The 23,345-nt window shown below is 48.5% G+C and overlaps 1 protein-coding gene across 4 annotated transcripts in view; it reads right to left on the reverse strand.

Moving 5' to 3' along the window:
* MPP3 (MAGUK p55 scaffold protein 3) overlaps window positions 1-19,929 on the reverse strand; it is a 36,211-nt gene extending 16,282 nt beyond the window's left edge. For 2 of the 4 annotated variants that reach the window (XM_004468013.4, XM_058284321.1), the window contains exons 1-9: window positions 18,649-19,053; window positions 18,300-18,418; window positions 17,983-18,060; window positions 16,874-16,954; window positions 16,488-16,625; window positions 15,145-15,226; window positions 13,899-13,984; window positions 11,648-11,722; window positions 8,412-8,608 (exon numbers count right to left, since the gene is read on the reverse strand). In XM_004468013.4, the coding sequence (XP_004468070.4) occupies window positions 8,412-8,608; window positions 11,648-11,722; window positions 13,899-13,984; window positions 15,145-15,226; window positions 16,488-16,625; window positions 16,874-16,954; window positions 17,983-18,060; window positions 18,300-18,418; window positions 18,649-18,760 (968 nt within the window). In that variant the 5' untranslated portion in view covers window positions 18,761-19,053. Of the gene's footprint in view, window positions 1-8,411; window positions 8,609-11,647; window positions 11,723-13,898; window positions 13,985-15,144; window positions 15,227-16,487; window positions 16,626-16,873; window positions 16,955-17,982; window positions 18,061-18,299; window positions 18,419-18,648; window positions 19,054-19,439; window positions 19,521-19,840 lie in introns of those variants that run through there. The other 2 variants (XM_058284323.2, XM_058284322.1) reach the window with 2 other exon arrangements.
* Window positions 19,930-23,345: the final 3,416 nt, after the last annotated feature.

Raw genomic sequence — 23,345 nt, forward strand, 5'->3', positions numbered from 1 at the left:
GTTCTGTACCTGGGCATGATTAAATTATGATTAGGGCTTTGATTGGGCCATGTCAGTAGGGTGTTGAGTGCCTACCCCTTGGTGGGTGGGGACTCACAGATAAAAGGCATGGCAAAGGACAGAGTTGGAGGGTTTTTGATGTTGGAGTTTGATGCTGAAGTCTTAATCTGTAGGCCCAGGAATTAAGTACATAGAGGAAAGAGAAGCAAGCCCTGGGAAGAAAAGAAGTCCCAGGAAGAAGCAAGCCCTGGGAAGACAGGAACCATAAACCCAGAGAGAGGCAAGCCCCTGGAAGGGAGGAACCCAGGAAGCCTGAACCCTCACAGACATGGGCAGCCATCTTGCTCCAACACGTGAAAACAGACTTTGGTGAGGGAAGTCACTTACACTTCATGGCCTGGTATCTGAAAGCTCCTACCTCAAATAAATACTCTTATAAAAACCAACCAATTTCTGCCATCCTTCCAACCAATCAACACTACTTTGGCTAACTAATACAACTGTTTACCTATGAGTGAGTAGTAAAGCCCCCAATGAAATATTAGGCAGCCATTGAAATCACACGATAATTCTGTTCAACCAAGACAGTGGTACAAGATGTTCCAAGGTGCCATTCCCCCAAAGAATCTTTGAACACCGAGAAAAAAACAGCAATGCCATCTTCCCCAAAACTCCAGAAAACAAAGGGTTACAGTAACTGAGCAAATGTCAGATCAAGAAAACGCAGCTTTAAAAATTGTAGGAGAAGCTCATGGTACCTTTGCAGACCGCTCTGCTACCACCCTCCCTGGTACAACGTGAAGCCAAACTGCACTCCCGTTGTGAGACCTGACCCTGTTCCAGAGGAAGCAGAATAAGTTCTATGTGCACACTGTGGTGCCCACATGTCAATGCCAATTTATCTGATGCTTGAAAGACTAAACAAGGAAACTTGGCTCTGGTTCACCCTCCTAGAACTTGCCCTGCACACAGAAGCAGCGTGCAGACACCTAAAGCAATTTAAGAAAAATTCAGTCAAAGTACCCTGTGGCAAAGGATTTCTGGCTTTAAGACATATAACAGAGCTCCCAGGAGTGGTTGGAAGTCTGTGGTATAGAGAGGACACTTGGATTCCTATGAATAGGGGAATTCCTAAGGCCAAAAAGGAGACAAGCCCAGGACAAGATGCAGGCTCAGAAATGACAGAGAAGACCCTGCATTTCACTTTTGCTGTGGGTTGATTTTCTTGATATGAGGGTTAAACTCTAAAGGGAATACCAGCCAACCCAGGACCAAATTGCAAAGACTGTGAAAGGTGTTTTTTGCATTGGTTTGTTTTGTAAAAATCCTGGAACTCAAGGAAATCTCTGTCATATCATCATCAGGATACAAACTTAAGGAATAGACAGCTCAGGGACTAAACCACTAGAATTAACACATTAAAATATTAAATGTATGAGTGCAATAAAAGATTACAAGACAAACAATGAAAGAGGAAATGAAGACACACCCAAAGGAACAAGATAAAAATTCAGAAGCCATCAATGAAGACAACCAGACTTCGGCCATCCTAGAAAAAGACTTATAAAAAATGAGCTTCAGGAAGCAAATGTGGCTCAAGTGATAAGGCCTCTGCCTACCATATGGGAGGATCTGGTTCGATCCCTAGGGTCTCCTGGTGAAAAAGAAGAAGAGAAAGCATGCCTGTGCAGCAAGCCAGAGCTCACCTGGCAAGTTGAGTGCCCACGCGGTAAGCCAAGTGCCCACGCAGTGAGCCAAGTGCCTGTGCAGCAAGCCGAGTGCCCATGTGGGTGCCTACATGGCAAGTTGAGTGCCCGTGCAGTGAGCTGAGTGCCCACGTGAGTACCCTCATGGAGAACCAAGTGCCCACATGAGTGCCCATGTGGTGAGCCAATGCCTGTGCAGCGAGTCAGTGTCTGTGTGGCAAGCTGAGTGCCCATGCAGCAAGCCAAGTGCCCATGTGATGAGCCAGTGCTCGCGCAAGTGAGTCATGCAGCCAGATGATGATGCAACAAAAAAGAGACAAAGGAGAGAGTCAAGGTGAAGCACAGCAGAGACCAGGAACTGAGGTGGTAATTGACAGAAAACCTCTCACCATATCAGAGGTCCCCAGGATCAAATCCCAGTGAATCCTAGAGGAGAAAGACAAAGAAGAGAAGACAAAAAGAGAAATAGACATGGAAGATCACACAGTGAATGAACACAGACAGCAAAAACAGCAGGGCAGGGGAGGGGAAGGGAAAAAAAAAAAAAAAAGAGTAAAAATTTTGAAAATGAGCTTCAATATGTTTAAGGAGACAAAGTAAAATAGAAGAGCTAAAGGATATTAGGGGAAGTGGATTTGACTCAATGGATAGAGTGCCTGCCTACCATATGGGAGGTCCAGGGTTCAAACCCAGGGCCTCCTGACCCGTGTGATGAGCTGGCCCATGCACAGTGCTGATGCACACAACGAGTGCCATGTCATGCAGAGGTGTCCCCCGCATAGGGGAGCCCCACGTACAAGGAGTGCACCCCATAAAGAAAGCCACCCAGTGCAAAAAGAATGCACCCTGCCCAGGAGTGGCACCGCACACATGGAGAGCTGATGTAGCAAGATGATGCAACAAAAAAGAGACACAGATTTCTGGTGCTGCTGACAAGAATATAAGCAGACACAGAAGAACACACAGCAAATGGACACAGAAAGGAAACAGCTGGGGATGGGGGTACAGGGAAGGGGAGAGAAAGAAAATAAAAATAAATAAATATTTAAAAATAAGTAAATAAATAAATAAATAAAGGATATCGGGAAAACAAGCATGAACAATATGAAAATCTCAATGAAGAAAAATTTTAAAAGGAACCAAACAGAAATACTGGAGTTGAAAACCACAATGACAGAAATAAAAAATCCCCTAGAGGCTTTCAACAGCAGATTGGAGTTGGCAGAAGAAAGAATCAATGAACTTAAAGACAGGACAATTGCAATGATTCAGGCTGAGGAACAGAAAGAAAAAAGAAGGAAAAAGTGAACAGAGCCAAAGAAACCTTGGGTACACTATCAAGAGTACAAATATACATATTACGGGAGTCCCAGAAGGAGAAAGAAAGGGGCAGAAGGAATATTCAAAGAAATAATGGCAAAAAACTTCCCAAATTTAACAAAGGACATGAATATGCTCATTCAAGAAGCCTAATGAACCCCAAACAGGATAAATGTGAAAAGACCCACACCCAGACACATAGTGGTCAAACTGCATAATTCCACGGACAAGGAGAGAGTTCAAAAAGCTGCAAGAGAAAAGCAATGTGTTATGTATAAGGGAGCCTGAAGAAGATTAAGTGCTACAGCTCAACAGAAAACATGGAGGTGAAGGCAGAAAGACGAAATATTTAAAGTGCTGAAAGAAAACAATTGCAAACCAAGAATTTTGTATCCAGCGAGTTGCCTTTCGAAATTAGGGAAGAGATTAAGACATTCCCAGGTAAACTTGCCCTAAAAGCAATGCTAAGGACAGTTCTTCAGACTGCAAGGGAAGGACACTAGACAGTGGATTAAAGTGGCATAAAAAAATAAAGAGCTCTAAAGGTTCTAAAAAGCAAATGCATAAATAGTAATCATAAATCTATGGTTTTGGACATATAATGTATAGAGATATAATTTGTAACAATTACTAGAAAAAGGTGGGAGACAGAGGGGTATAGGACCTGTATTTGTGTATGCTACTGAAGTTAAATTTGTATCAAATCAAACATGACTGTTATAGATTTAGGATGTTAAATTTAAGTCCCATGCTAACCACATAGAAAAAATTGTAAAAATACATATAAAGGAAATGAGAAGGGATTCAAAATGGTACACTACAAAAAATAAGATAAATATGAAAAGTAGGCATTAACAGAAGAATTGAAAGACACACAAAAAAAGGTGCAAGACTTACAAAGACAAAATAGCAAAATGGCAGAAGAAAGTCTTGTATTATCAGTAGTTACTTTAAATATAAATGGATTAAACTCTCCAGTCAAAAGACAGATTGGCAGAATGAATTAAAAAGCACAACCCAACTATGTGCTATTTCCAAGAGACTGACTATCAAATAGCAACTAAAAGAGAGCTAGGGTAGCTACATTAATATCAGATAAAACAGACTTTAAATCAAAAATGGTTACGAGAGACAAAGGTCACTATATACTGATAAAAGGGTCAATTCAACAAGAACTAACATTTATAAATATATACGCATCTAATGGTAGAGCCCCAAAATATATGAAGCAAATATTGACAGACTTGAAGGGAGAAATAGACAGTTCCACATTAGTTGTAGGAGATAGCAAAACACTACTTTCATAATGGATAGAACATCTAAACAGAAGATCAGTAAGGAAATACAAGACTAAAATGATACTATAAACCACAACTAGCCCTAATAGACATATATAGAATACATCACCCAAAAGCAGCAGAATAAACATTCTTCTCTAGTGCACATGGGTCATTGTCCAGGATAGGTCATTTGTTAGGTCACAAAACAAGTCTTGATAAATTTAAAAATATTGAAATCATACAATGTATCTTCTCCAACCACATTGGAATGAAGCTAGAAATCAGTAAGAAAGAAAGAACTGGAAATTTCACAAATACATGGAAATTAAACAATACATTCTTAAACATTCAGTGATTCAAAAAAGAAATCACTAGGGAAATTAGGAAATAGCTTGAGTTGAATGAAAATGAAAACACAACATACCAAAACTTCCAGGTTGCAGCAAAAGCAGTGCTGAAAGGGAAATTTATAGGTCTAGATGCTTATATTAAAAAAGAAGGGGGGAAACGGACTTTGGCCCAGTGGTTAGGGCGTCCGTCTACCATATGGGAGGTCCGCGGTTCAAACCCCGGCCTCCTTGACCCGTGTGGAGCTGGCCATGCGCAGTGCTGATGCGCGCAAGGAGTGCCGTGCCACGCAAGGGTGTCCCCCGCGTGGGGGAGCCCCACGCACAAGGAGTGCACCCATAAGGAGAGCCGCCCAGCGTGAAAAGAAAGAGCAGCCTGCCCAGGAATGGCGCCGCCCACACTTCCCGTGCCGCTGACGACAACAGAAGCGGACAAAGAAACAAGACGCAGCAAATAGACACCAAGAACAGACAACCAGGGGAGGGGGGGGGAAGTTAAATAAATAAATAAATCTTTAAAAAAAAATAAAAATAAAAAAGAAGGGGAAAGTGGATGTGGCTCAAGCAGCTGGGTGCTTGCCTACCAGATGGGAGGTCCTGGGTTCAGTTCCCAGTACCTCCTAAAGAAGATAAGTAAGATGTGAGCCGATGCGATAGTTTGGTGTGGTAAGCTGACATAACAAGACGATGCAGCAAGGAAACAAAATGAAAGACATAACAAGCAGGGATCAGAGGTGCTTAAGTGATTGGGTGCTTCCTCCCACATGGGAGGTCCCAGGGCCAGTTTCCAGTGCCTCCTAAAAAAAAGAAAAGAAAAACAAGAAAATGAACAGAGAGCAGACAGCAAGCTCAAACAACAAGGAGGTGATAGAGAAATTAATAAATAAAATAAATCTTTAAAAAAGAAGGGAGTAGATGTGGCTCAAGCAGTTGAACATCAGCTTCCCACATGGGAGGTCCCAGGTTGGATCTCTGTTGCCTCCTAAAAAACAAATAACAACAACAACAACAACAAAGCAAAAACAAATGAAAAATCAGTTCAGGTGAGCTGATGTGGCTCAGTGGTTGAGCGCTGGCTTGCAGCATACAAGGTCCAGGGCTCAATTCATGGCCCCAGTACCTAAAAAAAAAGAAGATCTCAAATTAGAGAAATAACCTCACAACTGGGAGATCTAGAAAAAGAAGAGCAAATTGTGTGTGTGTGTGTAAGGAAGAGAGAGAGAGAGAGAAAGGATCAGTTATAAGGGAGTTTTCTGAATGATACAGGGTTTTGAAATATTAACTCCAGTTCTTCTCCTGCTGTGTTGACTCTGATCCTCCCACACGCTGCCATAATTATTACACCTCTATCAAGGGGTAGATAGTTTTGTGTTCATTACTTTAAGGAAAGGCAGTGAACAAATTCATTTGAAAAAATCCAGGATTTCTAGGAAATGATGATAGCTACCTAAATCTAATCTCTTTACCTATCATACAACCACAGAGAAACAAAGAGTGCAAATAAAACTGTCCATAACCATGTAAAAATAAACTGGGGTACTAAGAATACAATACAATTCAATACACACATAAGAACAATATATATCTCAAACTAGTGGAATCAGCTTTGGACACCATTCAGGGGTACAAAGCCAGGCAGACACTGTACCGAACAATCAGAATGGGCCTTAACCCTCTTACTGAAAGTCTTTGTAGGGCAGGTCACAGAAAGGGAGGAAGCCACAGAGGGAGCAGTCAAAAGCTGAATATCAACGGAACCCAGAAGAGAAGAGAGAAGACAGCAGAGACCACCATGCACACTGCCATGTGACAGAAAAGCCAAGGGCCAGTGATCACCAGCAGCCAGCCACAGAATGTCACAGTCTTCCGGGAGAAGGCCTCACCTTGCTGATGCCTTGATTTTGAACTTCTCTTTGCCTCAAAACCATGAGCCAATAAAGTCCCACTGTTTAAGCCAACCCATTGCATGGTATTTTGCTTTGGCAGTCGGGAAACCAGAACAGGTACTATTTTATACCCACTAAAATGTCTATTATTTTTTAAGAAATAGAAAATAAATGTTGGAGAGGATATCAAGAAATAGGAACACTGTTCATTGTTGGTGGAAATGGAAAATGGTGCAGCCACTATGGAAACTGTTTGGTGGTTTCTCAGAAAATCAAATATAGGATTACCATATGACCTGGCAATTCCACTCCTAGGTGGAATTGAAAAGAAGTGAAAGTAAGAACTCAAACAGATATTTGCACACTAATGTTCATAGAAGTATTAGTCACAATTGCCAAAAGACAACAGCAACTCACGTGTCCATCAACAGATGAATGGATACATAAAATGTGATCTATACAGACAATGGAATATTATTCAGCTACAAAATGAAATGAAGTTCCGATAACACATGATGACATAGATGAACCCTGAGGACATCATGCTGAGTGAAATAAGGCAGACACAAAAGGACAAATACTGTATGATATGAAATAATTAGAAAAAGCAAAGTCATAGAGTCAGAAACTAGAATAGAGGATACCAGGGCCAGGATGAGGGTAGGGAATGGGGAGTTAATGACTAATTGGCACACGGTTGATGTTTGGGGGGGATGGGAAAGTTTTGGTAATAGATGGTGGTGTTAGTAGGACAACACTGTGAATGTAACTAACACCACTGAATTATATATTTGAATGTGGTTAAAAGGAGAAATTTTAGGTTTTATACATGTTACTAGAATAAAAATTTTAAAAACCCCATAGAACTGTACAACACGTGAACCCTGATGTTAACTATGGACTATAGTTAATGCTATAATTACAATAATATTGTTTCATCAGTCTTAACAAAGGTACCACACTAATGCAAACAGTTAATACTAGGGGAAACTGTGGGGTAGGGATATGGGAAGTCTGTATTTTCTGCACAGTTTTTTTTGGTATACCCACAAATTCTTCAATAAAAATTAAAAAAAAAAAAAAAAAGGAAAAGACACATCAGAAAGAATATGGGAAAAGCCAATGTCAAAACGTTAAGTTAAAAATAAAAAAGCTGGAAACGGACTTTGGCCCAGCGGTTAGGGCATCCGTCTACCATATGGGAGGTCCGCGGTTCAAACCCCGGGCCTCCTTGACCCGTGTGGAGCTGGCCATGCGCAGTGCTGATGCGCACAAGGAGTGCCTTGCCACGCAAGGGTGTCCCCCGCGTGGGGGAGCCCCACGCGCAAGGAGTGCGCCCGTGAGGAAAGCTGCCCAGCGTGAAAAGAAAGAGCAGCCTGCCCAGGAATGGCGCCGCCCACACTTCCCGTGCTGCTGACGACAACAGAAGCGGACAAAGAAACAAGATGCAGCAAAAAGACGCAGAAAACAGACAACCGGGGGGAGGGGAGGGGAATTAAATAAATAAAAATAAATCTTTAAAAAATAAAAATTAAAAATAAAAAATAAAAAAGCAAGACTCCAAATTCTATATGTGGTTCTCACACGAAAAACACAGGAAGAAATTAAGCTGTTTAGACAGCGGCAAGACGTTAGGTAATTGTCTTTTCCTAGTCCTCCTTTTCTGCATTTTCATATTTTATTTCTCAGCTTTCTCTAAGCATGCGTTATGACTACACATTGATTTAATAACATACATTTCCATTACTTATCTAGATTATCAACAGCCATCCCCACCAGTCATGGGACTGGCACTGCCCTCAGGGAGCGGTGCCTAGGAGTGCGCCCCCTGGCGGCCCCAGAGCCAGCCCCCTACAACACACCCAGACCCACCTCTCCTGGAACTGCTTGGAGGGGATGAGGCCGGCTCGAAGGTTGGTGTCCCCCACTCGCTTGGCCTGCCACCATGTGGGGTCGTCCTGGCTCACCACCTCCAGGACCTGCCTGCGCTGGAAAGGCAGGCCCGCCTCCTGGCAGGGAATGGCGCGGTCCTCCCGCGGGTCGTAGTGGAAGAGGGCACGCATGTACACCTGCGGAGGAAGGCTGCGGTGAGGCTGCCCTGCTCCACGCAGGCAGAGACGTGCCCACGTCCTCGTCGGAGGCTAAATGACAACCACACCTCACGATTACGAAGAACAACAGCCTTGAGAACAGAGAGCTAATCGGAAGCACAGTGCACACATTTTCTTGTTCTTCCACCATTTTGGCCAGAAAATCCATCAAGCATCAGAAAATGAATAGGTGGGGCCCGTGACCGCTATTTCTCCTTCCAGCCTAAATAGTCACTTGGTCTGCCATCCTCTCAACGGCCTCTCTGCCCACGCAAAGCAAGAGCTAGTCCTGGAGGGAAAAGGGAAGGCAAGTAGAATCTGCAACTCAAATGTTATTTTTGATATGCTCACTGCCCCTAATGAAGTCAGCAGCCATCTGTTAAATAAGTAACTTAGATGTTGCCGGGAGAACACAAATGTCAGCACAGCTATTGTTACTGATTTCTCACTGTGGCTTTTCATTGGGCGATTGACATCCACATTTTTTCCAACTCCATCTTACCTCTTCTGTCACTTTCTGGGCCAATCCCCAACTTCCCACCCCTTTACCCTGGCATCACTCCCTTTGGAGAAGATGATGGAAGGGCACAGTATTTTGCTATACTTCCTTATTCTGTAATTCAGTGGCACGGATTTATTTATTTCTAATTCTGGACCCGAAGGACTGAATTACAACAATGACAAATAGAAGAAAAAAGGGTCAGAGGTCTTTAGAGAGATCCAAATCATATTCCTTTACGTGCCAACCAGAAAAGATACAGTTAGACCAGGGGTTCTTAACCTTTTTTGTTCCGTGGACCCCTATGCCAGTCAGGTGAAACTCACAGATCCTTTACAAAGTCCAGACTATACTGTCTATTACTTAATAAATACATCACACCCATATCAACACGTCCATACAAGAATAATGTTTTTTTGAATTTCAATTCAAGCTCATGCCCCCTTGTAAGAACCCCTGGGTTGGACAATAGTAAGAACTTCCTGGACATAGATTGTGGGGATAGATACCCTCATGCAGCTACAGAAGTTACCAGAGTCTAGGCACTTGGCAGAGAGTCTAGGTACTTGGCCAGCCCTGATCAAGTATCTGGCTCAAGAAGAAATATGTAGGAAAGATGGGCTAAGGGACAGGCTGCCCATTTCTCCTCCGGGAAAGCCAAGCTCTCTATCAAGTTAGAGCACCTGAAAGCTGCATGTGGGAATTTAGCTTGTCCCAGGAAGAATCAACTTCCATCAGGTGAGTCAATATTGTGCCCTAGGGTTTCATCAAAAGGCGCAAATAAGTCACAGCCATATAACGATCACTTCTTCATTTTCTGTTTAAAAAAAAAACACAAACTGTCCTTGAAGACATGTCATTCATTAAAATATTGACCTCTACTATGTGCCAGGTACTGTAATGTGGTGGGAGGTGGGAAGTAGGAATCAGTTATCTTGAAAAATTGGCATGCTTCTTTCTATCTATTGGCAAGAAAGCATGTAAATCATTATGTTCTCCTTTCTGCCTTGGCTGCCAGGAAGTTCAGATCCAAAATTCCTGCAAAACAAAGTGATGCTTTCTTCTCTAGCCCCTCTTGTACCATCTCACCTTGGGTCTACAGAAACTCTCACCTGGGCTTTTCCAACAGCCCCCTACCAGGTCTCCCCTCCTCAGGTCTCCCTCGACTCCACTCTCCTCTACGTGGCTCCCCAAGGGAGCTTTCTAAAACACAAATATGATTCCAGCACTCCCTTTGGAAAAAAAAAACCAAAAACCTTTAAGAGCTTCTCACCCCCGATGGGATTGTAAACTGAGCTGTGGGACGTTCCCAAGGTCCTAGTGCACCCCAGGCTGTCCTCCAGCTGCCAGCACCCACAGCTCTTTACCAAATCCTTTTGCCCCTGGGGCCTGCTCTGCCCTAATCCAGCAGGTAGTAATTGCTGGGAATTAATCCCCCAGGGGCAGCCTGGCTGGAGTTGGTATAGCCACGCCCCAGCGCTGATTCCTTGGTGGAACCACTGAGGAGTGTGTGCTCTTCCCCAGCTGGATTCAGTTCCAGGTGCCCACAGGGGAATTTACTTGATAGCAAACCCTTTATTGGCTGCCTCACCTTCTCCACTCCTGGACTGGCATTTCCTGGGGTCACCTTCTAAGGAAACTATTTTGCACTTGAACCCTTGTCTCATGATCAGCTTCTAATGGACCCGAGACTAAGCAAAGATCACGGCTGAAACCCTCCATAAGGCAGTTGAGGCCATTCAGAATGCAGCTTCAACTACCTCCCCAGCCACTCGCCCAGAGCCCTCCAGAGCGCTCCACGTTGCTCTTTCTCACTAAAACCCAAACATGCTCCTCTCTGTGAAGCCTTGGAGCCTCTGAATCTACAGACCCCTCTGTCTGAAAGCATTCCCCTTCTTCACCAGGAAAGTGTGACTTATCTTCACCTTCCTTAAGCCTCAGTGCCAACAGCCTTACTCCCTGGCGCCTTGCAGGCACCCGTAACTCATGGTACAGAATCCTCCCTGAGTGTTTCTCACACAGCCACAGAAGGCTGGCTCCCCTGCCTCCCCTCTCAACTAGGAACCCCAGGGCCATCACTGTCCCTGTCTCCAGCATCCCCGGGCCTGGCACGGAGAAGCTGCTCCAAAAAGGTTGGCTCAGCAAGTCATTCAACAAGTGGCAGTTCCTTAATTGGTCCAGAATCCAGCACATTTGGTTCCTTCTCCACCTCTACATGGCCCTGATTTTCTATTTCAATTAAAATAACCTTGTCTTTTATTAGTAAGTCACGTCAAATCCTGTTTAGAGAGAGGTAGGGTGCAAATAAATGAATCACTTGTAACTTCAAGTCCTCTAGTGGGTATGCGTTACTAGGAGCTGACTATGCTCTCTTCCTGTTACAAAAGGCCGGGCTGGAGCCCTCCACCCCCCCCTGCCCCCCTCCATCCCCCCTCCCACCACTCCTGCCTGCCCCCCCGCCCCAGGCAGCTGCATCTCCCAGGCCGAGCCAGGGCCCACGTGAGCCTGGCTCCCCATACCTTGCTCTCCTTTAAGCGATCTTCCTCCTGGGTGGCTGGGATGATTTTCAGGGTGATGGATCCCTGGGACTGGGCCTGGAAGGGGAGAGAGCCGGGGCTAATCGCCTCTGTGGTCTCGCTGCCCTGAGTTCCAGTCCTACTTTCCAAGTCTAATAACTCACACTCAGAAAGAAAGGCAGGGCACTGCCACCCCTGGGGGCCCCACCCCTTCTATATGGTGCCCTGAGCAAGAACTAGCTAAAGCAAAACTCAGAGCCCTGAGACGGAGGATGCGTGTTTTCATGGAGCAAAGGGACAGAAGATTTTAAATGAGACAGCTGGTGCCCTAAAGGGCTCCCCTTCTCTCTTTCCTCTTGGGTTATTTAACAGTCTCCTTTCAGTGTCCTCTTTTCTGCCAGACCTGGGGCTGGTCCCCAATTGGTAGTTCCCTCTTTCTTTCATCTCTTCTCTTGTCACCTCTACCCCTTCAGGTGTTTCCATCCCCCAACCTGAGACCCCATGCCCCACAGGGAAATGAGCTCGCCAGACTGTCCCCCGACCCTCCTCCGCCACACAGAAAGCCCAGGCTGCCCATCCTGGAACAGGGCAGGTCGGCACTCAGACCAGACAGGAAAGTGAGGCAAAAAGGCCATCTGCAATCGGGGTCCCCTAGAGTGGGGTGCCTTAGAGGGCAGGCCGTCGCTCTTCAGACTGCATCGTGTTCCACCCTACGGACCACCAGAAGTCAGCAAAGAGAATTATGTTGGGGGCGATGCCTGAGGATGAAGACTACAAAACTATAATATGGGGGAAGCGGATTTGGCCCAATGGATAGGGCATTTGCCTACCACATGGGAGGTCCAAGGTTCAAATCCAGGGCCTCCTTGACCCTTGTGGAGCTGGCCCATGCACAGTGCTGATGCGCGCAAGGAGTGCCCTGGCCACGCAGGGGTGTCTCCACGTAGGGAAGCCCCACATGCAAGGAGTGCACCCCATAAGGAGAGCCGCCCAGTGCGAAAAAAGTGCAACCTGCCCAAGAATGGCGCTGCACACATGGAGAGCTGACACAGCAAGATGACGCAACAGAAAGAAACACAGATTCCAGGTGCTGCTGACAACAATACAAGTAGACACAGAAGAACACACAGCAAATGGACCCAGAGAGCAGACAACTGCGGGGGAGGGGGAGAGAAATAAATTTTTAAAAATAAATCTTAAAAAAAAAACTATAATATGGGAAGTGGACTTGGCTCAATTGTTAGAGCATCCATCTACCATATGGGAGGTCCATGGTTCAAACCCAGGCCTCCTTGACCTGTGTGGAGCTGGCCCATGCACAATGCTGATGCATGCAAGGAGTGCCGTGCCACGCAGGGGTGTCCCCCATGTAGGGGACCCCACGCACAAGGAGTGCGCCCCATAAGGTGAGCCGCCCAGCATGAAAGAAAGTCCAGCCTGCCCAGGAGTGGCACTGCACACACGAAGAGCTGATGCAAGATGACTCAACAAAGAGAGACACAGATTCTCGTGCCGCTGACAAGAATAGAAGCAGACACAGAAGAACACACAGCGAATGGACACAGAGAACAGACAACTGGGGTGAGGAGGGGAGGGAAGGGGAGAAATAAATAAAAATATATCTTAAAAAAAAAAACAAAAAATTATAATTGGAGATTTTAAATCCTCAGTTTTTACTTAAACTCCCCAGAATGGACAATGTAGGTTGTTTTTGTCCCAACATTTAACACCTGAAGGCCCTGAAGTGCTTAATCTTTTTCCAGATGTTCAAATTTAAAGTTAACCACACGTTGGTAGAGAAACCATTCCCATCCCTGCTTTACAGAAAACGAAACGGAAGCGTCAAGGTTTGAAGCAGCCTCACACGTGACCTGATGACTTGTCTGAGGTTGCAAAGGTAGAAAGTGGCGGAGCCCGGGCTCAAACCCAGGACCCGCCGACCCCCAAGTCTTAGCCTCCCTGTGCTGTCACCTCCTAGCCCACATTCCTCAGCCCCTTTGGAAGAGGAAACCCTCTTAGGAGGGTCCCCGGGCAGGGGAGCCCGGAGGGGTGACTGCTGACGAGAGGGCCTGGGAGGGCAGGTGGGCTGGAAGCTCTGCCCCCCCCAGCCGCCCCCCCCCCCCCCCCCCCCGCACAGCTGCCTCCTCAGGACAACGCAGGTGGAGGCAGAAGCTGCCCAGGCCCCAGGCGGCGCCATGGGGCGGGCTCTGAAGGGCCACCCCCTCCCTCCCGGCAGCACGCATCAGGCACAGACCAGAATCTGGCTGATCTCATCCGGCCGCTTGTGCAGGACGGCGATCCCGTTCACTTCCCGGAGCTCATCTCCCACGTGGACGAGGCCTAGAGAGACCGGGCAGGCCGTTGGCGCCGGAGGAGGTCCGCCCCCGGGGTCTGAGCCGGACGCCCCTGGAGGGGGGGGGACTGGCCACACAGGGAAGGTTCCAAAGGTTAAAGGGTTAAAGGTGATGGACAGGAGAGGAGTCAACTGCACGCGGGGTGCCTCTATTACACCACCGCAGCCTCACAGCCAGGCGGGGACACCCCCAGTTTACAACTTGACTGCTGAAACCCAGAAGAATTAAGCAGCTTGACCAAGGCCACGACGCTAAGGTATAATGGAGCCAGGGTTCAAACACTGTTATTCTGACGTGAAAAATGTGTTCTTTGCGCCATGCCCTCTGCTCTTGAAAAATATTAACTGTTCACCTTCCTGGGTTTACAGAAACATTCCGAGAATGTTCTTCTTCAGGTCTTAACAAGGAAACTTAAAGGTGCCGGTGAAGATGTCCTCAAAAGCATTAAGCACACCCACCTGTTAGCCTCTGATTTAATGGCAGCTGTCTCTGAATATCAGGGCCCTATTTGCAACTCAAAGTGGTCCCTAACCCAGCAGCACCACCTGGAAGCTGGCTAGAAATGCAAAATCATAGGTCCACCCAGACCAGGGGATTCAAATGCACGTTAATGTTTGAGAAGCACTGGTCTAGGATCCTCCACAACAGTGATCTCCAACTTTTGGGGTAATACCCCCTACTGGGCTTGCCTCCTAGCTTGGGAGGTCTTCCGTATACCAGTGATTCCCCATCTGTTTTCACCCAAACAAAGCAGGGAAATGAGCAGCCTCCCCTCAGTCACAGGGGCTTGCTAAGGCAACTGGAGTGGAACAGGAGGGGTGCCTCTTCCGTCTCCCAGTTAAGAATTACCCACCAACCTCATGCTACATGCTTAACTCTCCCAGTCCTCAGGCCAAGACAATGCATCGGCCCTTTCCTGATCACCCCAGAAGTACTCCATGCATGTTATATTGCCAAACAATTAAAATTCCTACTAGGTTTTAAAAGATGAGAATTCCAACCCCACTCCCAAAGAGCAAAATGTATCTCCAACAGGTGACCAGATAGAAGTGGGGACAGGGGAGCACAGGGGAGGCCTGTGGCCAAAGGGGACAGGCCCTGGGACACTGGCCCTCACCGCACCAAGCCTGCTTTCCCGCCACTCACCGCTCCGGTCTGCTGCGCCCCCTCGCATGATCCTGGCCACCACCACGGCCCCTGAGTGCTCGTCCCGCCGGATTGTAGCTCCCTGCATCAGAGACAAGAGCAGGCAGGTTTCTAAGAAGCAGCCCCAAACCTCGGACCGCAACTCTCTGGGCGCGACAGAGCCACCCCTGACCCTGTGGGGAACTTCCCAACCTGAGGACACTCCACAATAAAGCCAACACCTTGCATGAGTATCGCACAGCACTTCACAGTTGACAAGGCACAACTAGGTGACAGTCCCATTTTAGAGATGAGGAGCTGGGACTCCAAGAAGTTAAGCCTTCTCCCCAAGAAGTAAAGCTTTTTGTGATCCTGAAGCCAGTGCTTTCTCTATCCTCTCAGTCACTTGCCAGGGCATTTAATATGAGGCTAATCCATTCCAGCAAACTCTCAACCTGCCTTGATAACCAATCACAGAGTTAGGAACCCTCTATCGTGGCTAAGGGGAACAAATTACATCCTAGACTGAGTTCTGGGGCCAGGACTTGCCCCGCGAATCACACTGAGCCGACAGATAACTGCCCCTTTGTGCAGATGAGGAAAATAGAGGCAGACGAGAGATCCTCATCTGTTTGCAGTAGTGGCTCATCTGAGATCTTTCGCTGAACATTGCAAAGAGAAAAGGCCGGCTGTGATATTCTCTGGGGCAAGAGCCCATTTCTCTGGGCTTTCACCACAAGCCTCCATCCAATAAGCAGCCCTGTCCTTGACTTGGGAAATCAATGCTGAACCAGAACCAAGATAATAACAATTTGTTACCAGCTGGGCAGCAGAATGGCTAGTGCCCTGCAGCAGAATGGCTGCTTTCTTAGTACTCAGAGCAGGAATCAGCAAACTTTTTCTATCAAGAGCCAGAGAGTAAATATTTTAGGCTTTGAGGGCCACAGGGTCTCTGTCACAACTCAACTCCACTGGTATAGTGTCAAGACAGCCAGACAATGAGTAAACAAGTGGGCGTGGCCGTGCTCCACCAGGACTTCATTTACAAAACCAGGTGCATTTGGCCCATGGGCTGTAGCTCACCAACCTCTGGTTCAGAGCTGGACGATCAGGGTTGCCCCTCACAGCTGTGCAGGCTCATTACCGCACAAAGGGGCTGGCCATGAACTGAGGGGGGCTGCATCCAAAAATGCAAAAGGGGTGCCCTTCACGTGAAGGTGCCACCAGCTGGCAGCAGCCCCGACAAAGCGGCCACTGCTGTCTGTGAAGACTTCAGGAGGTCCCCTTCCCAGTTTTCGGGGCAGAGGTGGGAGGCAGGGGCTGGCAGGGAGCCAGGGTGGGGAGGACAGGTGGATGCCACATACCAGGGGTTCTTTGTTCTTCACCAGACGGACAATCTTCACCGATTCCTCATCAAAATCCTCATCAATATTATCAGGCAGAGGTGGCAGAACAGGGTCGAAATTCTTCTGGGCAACCGTGTCATGGACCATGAGCACAGCCTGTCGGAGAAGCAAGAGAAAGGAGAGGCTGGTCCCATGGCCCACGAGGGGTCAGGAGGCCTTGGCTGGGCCGTGGTGTGGGGGTCTCGGCTCTCACACCAGGGAGACAACCACCCCCGACAGACCCCGGGACTGAAGAGCCCTCCTCCGCGGTGGCTCTTCCTCAGTCTCACGACCAAGTGCTCCCTCCCGCCCCCGCCCCCAGGAGACACGAGCTGTGTGGGTGGCAGGGACGGCGGCGTGACTACCCTGAGGTGGGGGGTGGACAGCAGCTGGAGCAGCTCCCTCTCGTCGCTGTGCGCAGAGGCAGCCTGCAGCTCCTCCATCACCTGGAGCAGAACAAGACAGACCGCCACAGAGCTGGGGGTGCCGCCGCCCGACCCCCGCCTGCAGGGCGCCCCGGGGGGAAGCCCTCCCAGGAACTGTCGCTGCGCCCAGGGGTGTGTGCCACCCTCAGCCACCCCAGGACTGATGCTCTCGGGGAATCATGCCAGAGGTCGGGGAGCTGAGCTGCTCTGCAGGGTCATCCAAACAGAAGCTACCATTTATTAAGCCCCTACTGTGTGCTGGCTGCTCTATGCAGGGCTTTTCATTTAATCCTCACAACAAACCTAGATGAAGCCATTTTTACAGATGAGAATCCTGAGGTTCAGACAAATTAAATATCTTGCCCAAGGTCAGACACTCTAGGTGGCACAGCCAGGACTGGAATCTGGGCTTCTCTGGCTTTATAGACTGTGCCCTTCACCATTATGCTATTTATGGATGAGAACATTAGGGCTCAGAGAGGTACAGTGACTTTTCTAGGGCCACAGAGCTAGCAGAAAAGCAGATTGGAACCTGGGAGCCAAGCAGTGGAACATGCTCCATGTCACGATTCCACAGTGGAGAAAGGCAGGGGACCTGCACCCACCCCACACCAGGCCATCTCCCGGGGCCAGGGGCGGAGCTGGAACCGTCCAGCTGTTGGCAAGCCAAGCACCAGAGAGCACTAGGTCCACCAGAAACTAAGAAGCATTCCTTTCAAAACTGAGAAGCCCGAGCAGGAAAGGGGATGGGGGGCAGCACCTTTACTTCAGGGCTGCAGGCTGGGCCTCTCCAAGACACAGGCACATGTGCGTATCTGACCCATTCATATCTCCAGTCCTGAGAGGAGTTTGGGACCTGCGGAGCTGATCTAAACACACTCATCTGATTCAGCTAAGGAAGCAGACTTTCTCAGGAACACACAGTAAGTGGGCATCAGCATGTCACCATGGCTCCCAGCCCTGTCCACAGCTAATGGGTCCCTCCTGGCTGTGGGTTTGGGGGGCGTGGGAAGTAGGTCTGACAGTGGCAGGGAAAACCCCGGGCTTACATCCTCAGCAAGGGCCACGGCGCTGTGCAGGACCGGGGTTGGACTTTGCCTCTCGTAATAGCGAAGCTTCTCATGAATCTGCAAAGACAGCTGATTTCAGGCGGGGTCTCGCAGGCCAGCTGCCCAGGTTTACTCCAGACCACACCCTGCCCCAGCTGTGGGGATACCTGGACCTGCAGGCTGAGTCACGACGGGGGCAACGAAAGAGAAAGCCCTGCCTAGCTGTGCTCGTGAGATCTGGCTGGGGCAGGGGGATGGCTAGGATGATCTCTGTGAGCCACAGACTGCCTCACGAGGTGGGATGACATGGAAATTACCTTCATTAAGTAACTGAGGCTTTTTTCACTGAACACGTCCCTCAGGAAGCCCATCTCCTCTTTGTGGTTGGAATCAGGTCTGAGCTGAGAGGTCAGCAGTGCCAGGGTTTCGTGCAAACCTGAGGAAGTGTAAGAAGAAAAATAAAAAATACAGCCAATGCAGTGACATTCCGCCCTGCAGGCCTGAGTGGACCCTCCACCCGCACGCAGCCCGCCTTGCAGGATGGAGACCGTGCAGCTTCCGAGAGCCAAGCCTGGCACAGCTGGTTTCCTTCCAGCCCTGGGCTGCTGGGTGGGCTCTTGGCTTCAGCGCTGTGGCAGGTCCCAGTCCCAGGAAGTCGTCACTCACCTGAGTCCTCGGACAGCACCGGCATGCCTGTGTCTGGGGGATCCAGGGCTCTGCCTGTGGATCGGGGAGACAGGCGGAGAGGGGGAGCTGGAGCTCCACTGAGCACATTCATTCAACAGTTACTGCCCATCTACCCTGTCTATCTAGGGGACAGAGGAGATGGGGACAAATAGCTCTCTTCTCACTTGCTTCCGGGAGGAAGGAAAGAAAATTAAGACTTGCTGAGTGCTCCCAAGGAGCTGGGCGGTTCCACATGACACTTTTCTTCATCTGCACAAAACCCTGAGGAATGCTGATATTCCGATCTTACCGATGAAGAAGCAGGCTCTGAGGAGTTCAGTAACTTGCTAAAGGCGGGTCAGAATCCACTCTGCTCGGCCCTGCCAGGACCAGGCTGGCCTCGGAGGGCCCCAGTGGCCCCCAGCACCTCCCCTCCCTGTTAGCCTTCTGCCGGCCGGAGCCCCCTGCCCGCCCACGCCGGTCCTGCACCCTCCCGCTCCCCCCTTCCCCAAGCCTCCAGCAGGAGGGAGCGGAGCGGAGGGAGGAGGTGGAGGGACAGAGGCGGCTTTCCCCTGTGCGGGAGGAGGGCCCCGTCTCAGAAGTCCCCCCGGGTGCTCGGCAGCACGTGGACCTGCAGAAGTCCTCCTTCCGAAGGGGACGAGGACAGTAACGACCCCATTCCGCAAACATGGAGCCAGTCCCACCGCGCCACGCGCCGGGGCCACGAAGACACCCGAGAACGGGACCCCCGCCCTCCACTCCCCGCCCCCTCCCGCCGACCCCGGACTCACCCTCCGGCTTCTTCCAGCTGCGCAGCCCCCACCTCCCCCCCGGGCGCCGAGCACGGGCTCCGGCTGGCTTTCGGCAGGAACCTGTGGGACGAACAAGGAGCGCGGCGGGGCTGGAAGGGAGCCCCGGGGACGCTCGGAGGGCGGCCTGGGAGGACGCGAGCGGCGGGCGGGAGCCGCCGAGAGCCGGGCGCGTTGGCGGGGCGCGGGATGGGAAGGCCGGGGGACCCAGGGAGGGGGGCTGAGCTCCACCGCCCCCACCCCCACCAGGCGGGGGGCTCGCCGGGCCCCGGGGACTGCCCGTGGAGACGAGGGGCGGGTTCCGGCCCAGCCTCCCCGTCCCTGCCGGGCTCCTCCCGCCGCCGCTCCGGGGTCCCTTGTCTGTGCCCCGCGCGGATTCCTACCTCCTGGCGCCGGGAGCTCAGCTAGGCGACCCGGAGCCGCGCGGGGGCCCGGAGCCTCGGTGACCGCTGGCTCCGCCTCCCCGGCCCCTCCCTGCCGCGGTCGCGCCGGGCGGGGGTGGCGGAGCCCGAGGAGAGGAGGCGCGGGGAGGGCGAGGAGCAGCACGAGGGGAGGAGGGGAGGGGCGGGGGGCGCTCGGCGTCGGGCACCGCCAGCCCTCTGCCGGCGCGGCAACGCTCTCCCGCCTCGCACCCTGCTCGCCCTCCGCTTCGCCGAGACCGAGGAGCCCCCTGGCTTGTGCCACACACCCCCAGAGCCTTTTCTTCTGCCCCCACCTCCCGCACATACCCCATCCTCAGCGTGTGGACGGCGGCCACTTATTCAACCAATAATTCGATTTTGCAAACATTTAGCGAGCGCTTTTCAAGTGCTAGGCACTGTACCAGGGGCTGGGGGTTCAAAGACGACCAAAGCCAAGACCCTGGATTTGAGGGGCTCCCAGGCCGGGGCAGAGGACCTGGAAGAGGCGAGAGCAGCTCGCTGTAACCACGCAACGTGCTGGGAAAGATTTATCGTGCACGATGCCCTGGGGGAGCCAAGGACAGCGGGGAGAAGACCGGATGGGAGATGGTAGGGGGAGGTGCGGCTGCAGGAAAAAGGCGTCCTGTGCCCACGCCTCTGAAATGACCCTGAAGATCACTGCTTTTTATTGTGCTGTCTCTATGCCCCGGGCTTTCTGCAGATCACTTCACATCACAGCCCCTGAGATAGAGACCATCATTAGCTCCAGTCTGTCATCCAGGAAACAGGCTCAGGGGTGGGAGCATGTGCATGGCGGAGAGGGCAGGGCAGGAGTGTTGGAGCTGCTGGGTGAGTGAAGGGGTGGTAGTGGGCTAGTGAGCCCACCTTTTCTCATCCAGCAGTGAAGGGCAGAGTCGGGTTTATAAGGAGGAGCTGGACCCAGAGGCTGAGTGGTGGCAGGAAGTAGGGGCCTGCCCTGCTGCTCTAGCATGTCAAGGGAAGAGAACAAGCTGCAGCAGTCCACGCAGAGTCTGTGAGAGGAAAGGTATGTCATGATGACATTCCCTCCCCCCCCTTCCTCCAAAATTATATACACCAGTGCTTTTCAACCCATTGTGTGTCTATGAGTGACCAGGGGATCGAAAACACAAAGTTTAGTTCAGTAGGCCTGGGATGGCGCCAGGTTCTGCATCTCTAACAAGCTCCCAGGTGATGCGATACTCTCTTGGTCCTCTGAACACGCTTTGGCTAGCAAAGGACTACACAAGGCACATATTTACCTGGGGCACTTAGTGTTAGAGAGCTATCAAGAGCTGTCCCCAAATAGGCTAAAATGAATTTTGACAAGGGCACCAAAGCAAATCAATGGGAAGAGAAAAATCTCTTCAACAAATGTTACTGAAACAACTGGATATTCATTGGGGGCGAGAGGAAGAGAGGAAACACACCTCTACCTCACATCATATACAAAAATAAATCCAAATACCATATACAAAAATTAACTCAAGTGGATCAACAACCTAAATATAAGAGCTAAAATCATAAAACTCTTAGAAGAAAACACAGGGGGAAAGCCTCACAACTTAGCAATGGATTCTTAGACACAACACTAAAAGCATGAGCCATAAAGGAAGAAGTGGATGAATTGAGCTTCATCAGAATTAAAAACTTTTGCACGTCAAAGGACATTACCAAGAAAATGAAAAGACAACAGATTGGGAGAAAATAGTTGCAAATCATGTATCTGATAAGAATTTAATATCCAGAATATATAAAGAACTCTGACAACTCAAAAACAAAACAACAAGCAACCCAACTTAAAAATGGGCAGAGTATTTGAATAGACATTTCTCCAAAGAAGATAAACAAATGGCCAATAAGCTCATGAAAAGGCACTCAGCAACACGAGCCATTAGGGAAATGGAAAATCAAAACTGCAATGAGATTCCACTCCAAACCCACTAAGATGGTATTCTTTTGAAAACTAGAAAATAATAAGTATTGGTGAGGATGTGGAAAAACTGGAACCCTCGTGAATTGCTGGTGAGAACGTAATATGGTATACTGCTATGAAAAACAGTTTGGTGGTTCCTCAAGAAATTAAACATACATGTACCCTATGAACCGCAGTTCTACTCCTAGAAAATATACCCAAAATAATGAAAACAAGGATTCAAACAAATACTTGAACATCAATGTTCATAGCATTATTCATAATAGCCAAAAAGTGAAACCATCCAAGCGTCCATCAAGAGATGAATAGATAAACAAAGCGTGATATATACATGCAGTGGAATATTATTCATCTGTAAAAAGGTATGAAGTGCTGATAAATGTTACAATATGGATGAACCTTGAAAACAGCCTAAATTCAATAAACCAAACATAAAAGGACAAATATTGTATGATCCCACTTACATGAAATATCTAAAATAAGCAAATGCATAGAGACAGAAAGGAAGGAGGGAAAGGGGAGTTATTTCTTGGTGGGTACAGAGTTTCTACTTGGAGTAATGAAGGTGCTTAGGTAATGGATGGTGGTAATGGCAGCTCAACATCATAAATGTAACTAATGACACTGAATCATGCACTTAAAAATGGTTAAAGTGACAAATTTTATATTATATCACCTACCACAATTTTATTTTGTTTAGTTTTTAAAAATCACTTGAAAGGGACCATTGTCCTAAACCTAAAAACTAAACTGATAAAACCACTAGAAGAAAACATAGGAGAATATCTTCTCATCTTGGAGTAGGCAGATTTCTTTAAAAAGACATGAAAAACTATTATGTATATATGTCACTATTGCAGGGTGGTGGGAATGTGAAGAAAGCATGAGAAAAATACAATTAATGTAATCTATGGACTATAGTTAGCAATAGTGTAATATTCTTGCATCAATACCAAAGATGTACTGTGTTAATATTAATATTAAATAATACTTCAGTATGGGAAAAAATATGCCAAATGTACGCTATGGACCATAGTTAGTGGAAATAGTCTGATGATATCATCTCACAATCTGTAACAAATGTTCCACAACAGTGTGGTGTATTGGTGAAGGGCTGTTGTGTGAGAATTCTACACATGTGCATGATTGTTTTTTAGGTCCACAACTTCTGTAATAAAAATATATATATTTTTAAAAAGGATTTGAAAGCATGGATCCTAAAAAACACTAATAAAGGAACTTCATCAAGATGAAAAACTTCACATCAAGAAGCATCATCAAGAAAACAAGTAAGCAAGCCGCAGCCTGCAAGGAACATTCATACCACATATATCTAACAAAAACTTGTATCCAGAATAAAGAAATCCTGCAAGTCAATAAGAAAAAGGCAAACAATCCAACCCAAATAATGGGCAAAAGACTTGAATATGTATTTCACACACAAAAAATATACAGTCAATAAAGATATAAGAAATTGCTCCTCTTGCATAACTTGTCATCAGGGAAATACCAATGAAAGCCACAACAAGGTAT

Source organism: Dasypus novemcinctus, chromosome 21, assembly GCF_030445035.2.
Source record: "Dasypus novemcinctus isolate mDasNov1 chromosome 21, mDasNov1.1.hap2, whole genome shotgun sequence".
In the NCBI taxonomy this organism is placed as follows: domain Eukaryota; kingdom Metazoa; phylum Chordata; class Mammalia; order Cingulata; family Dasypodidae; genus Dasypus; species Dasypus novemcinctus.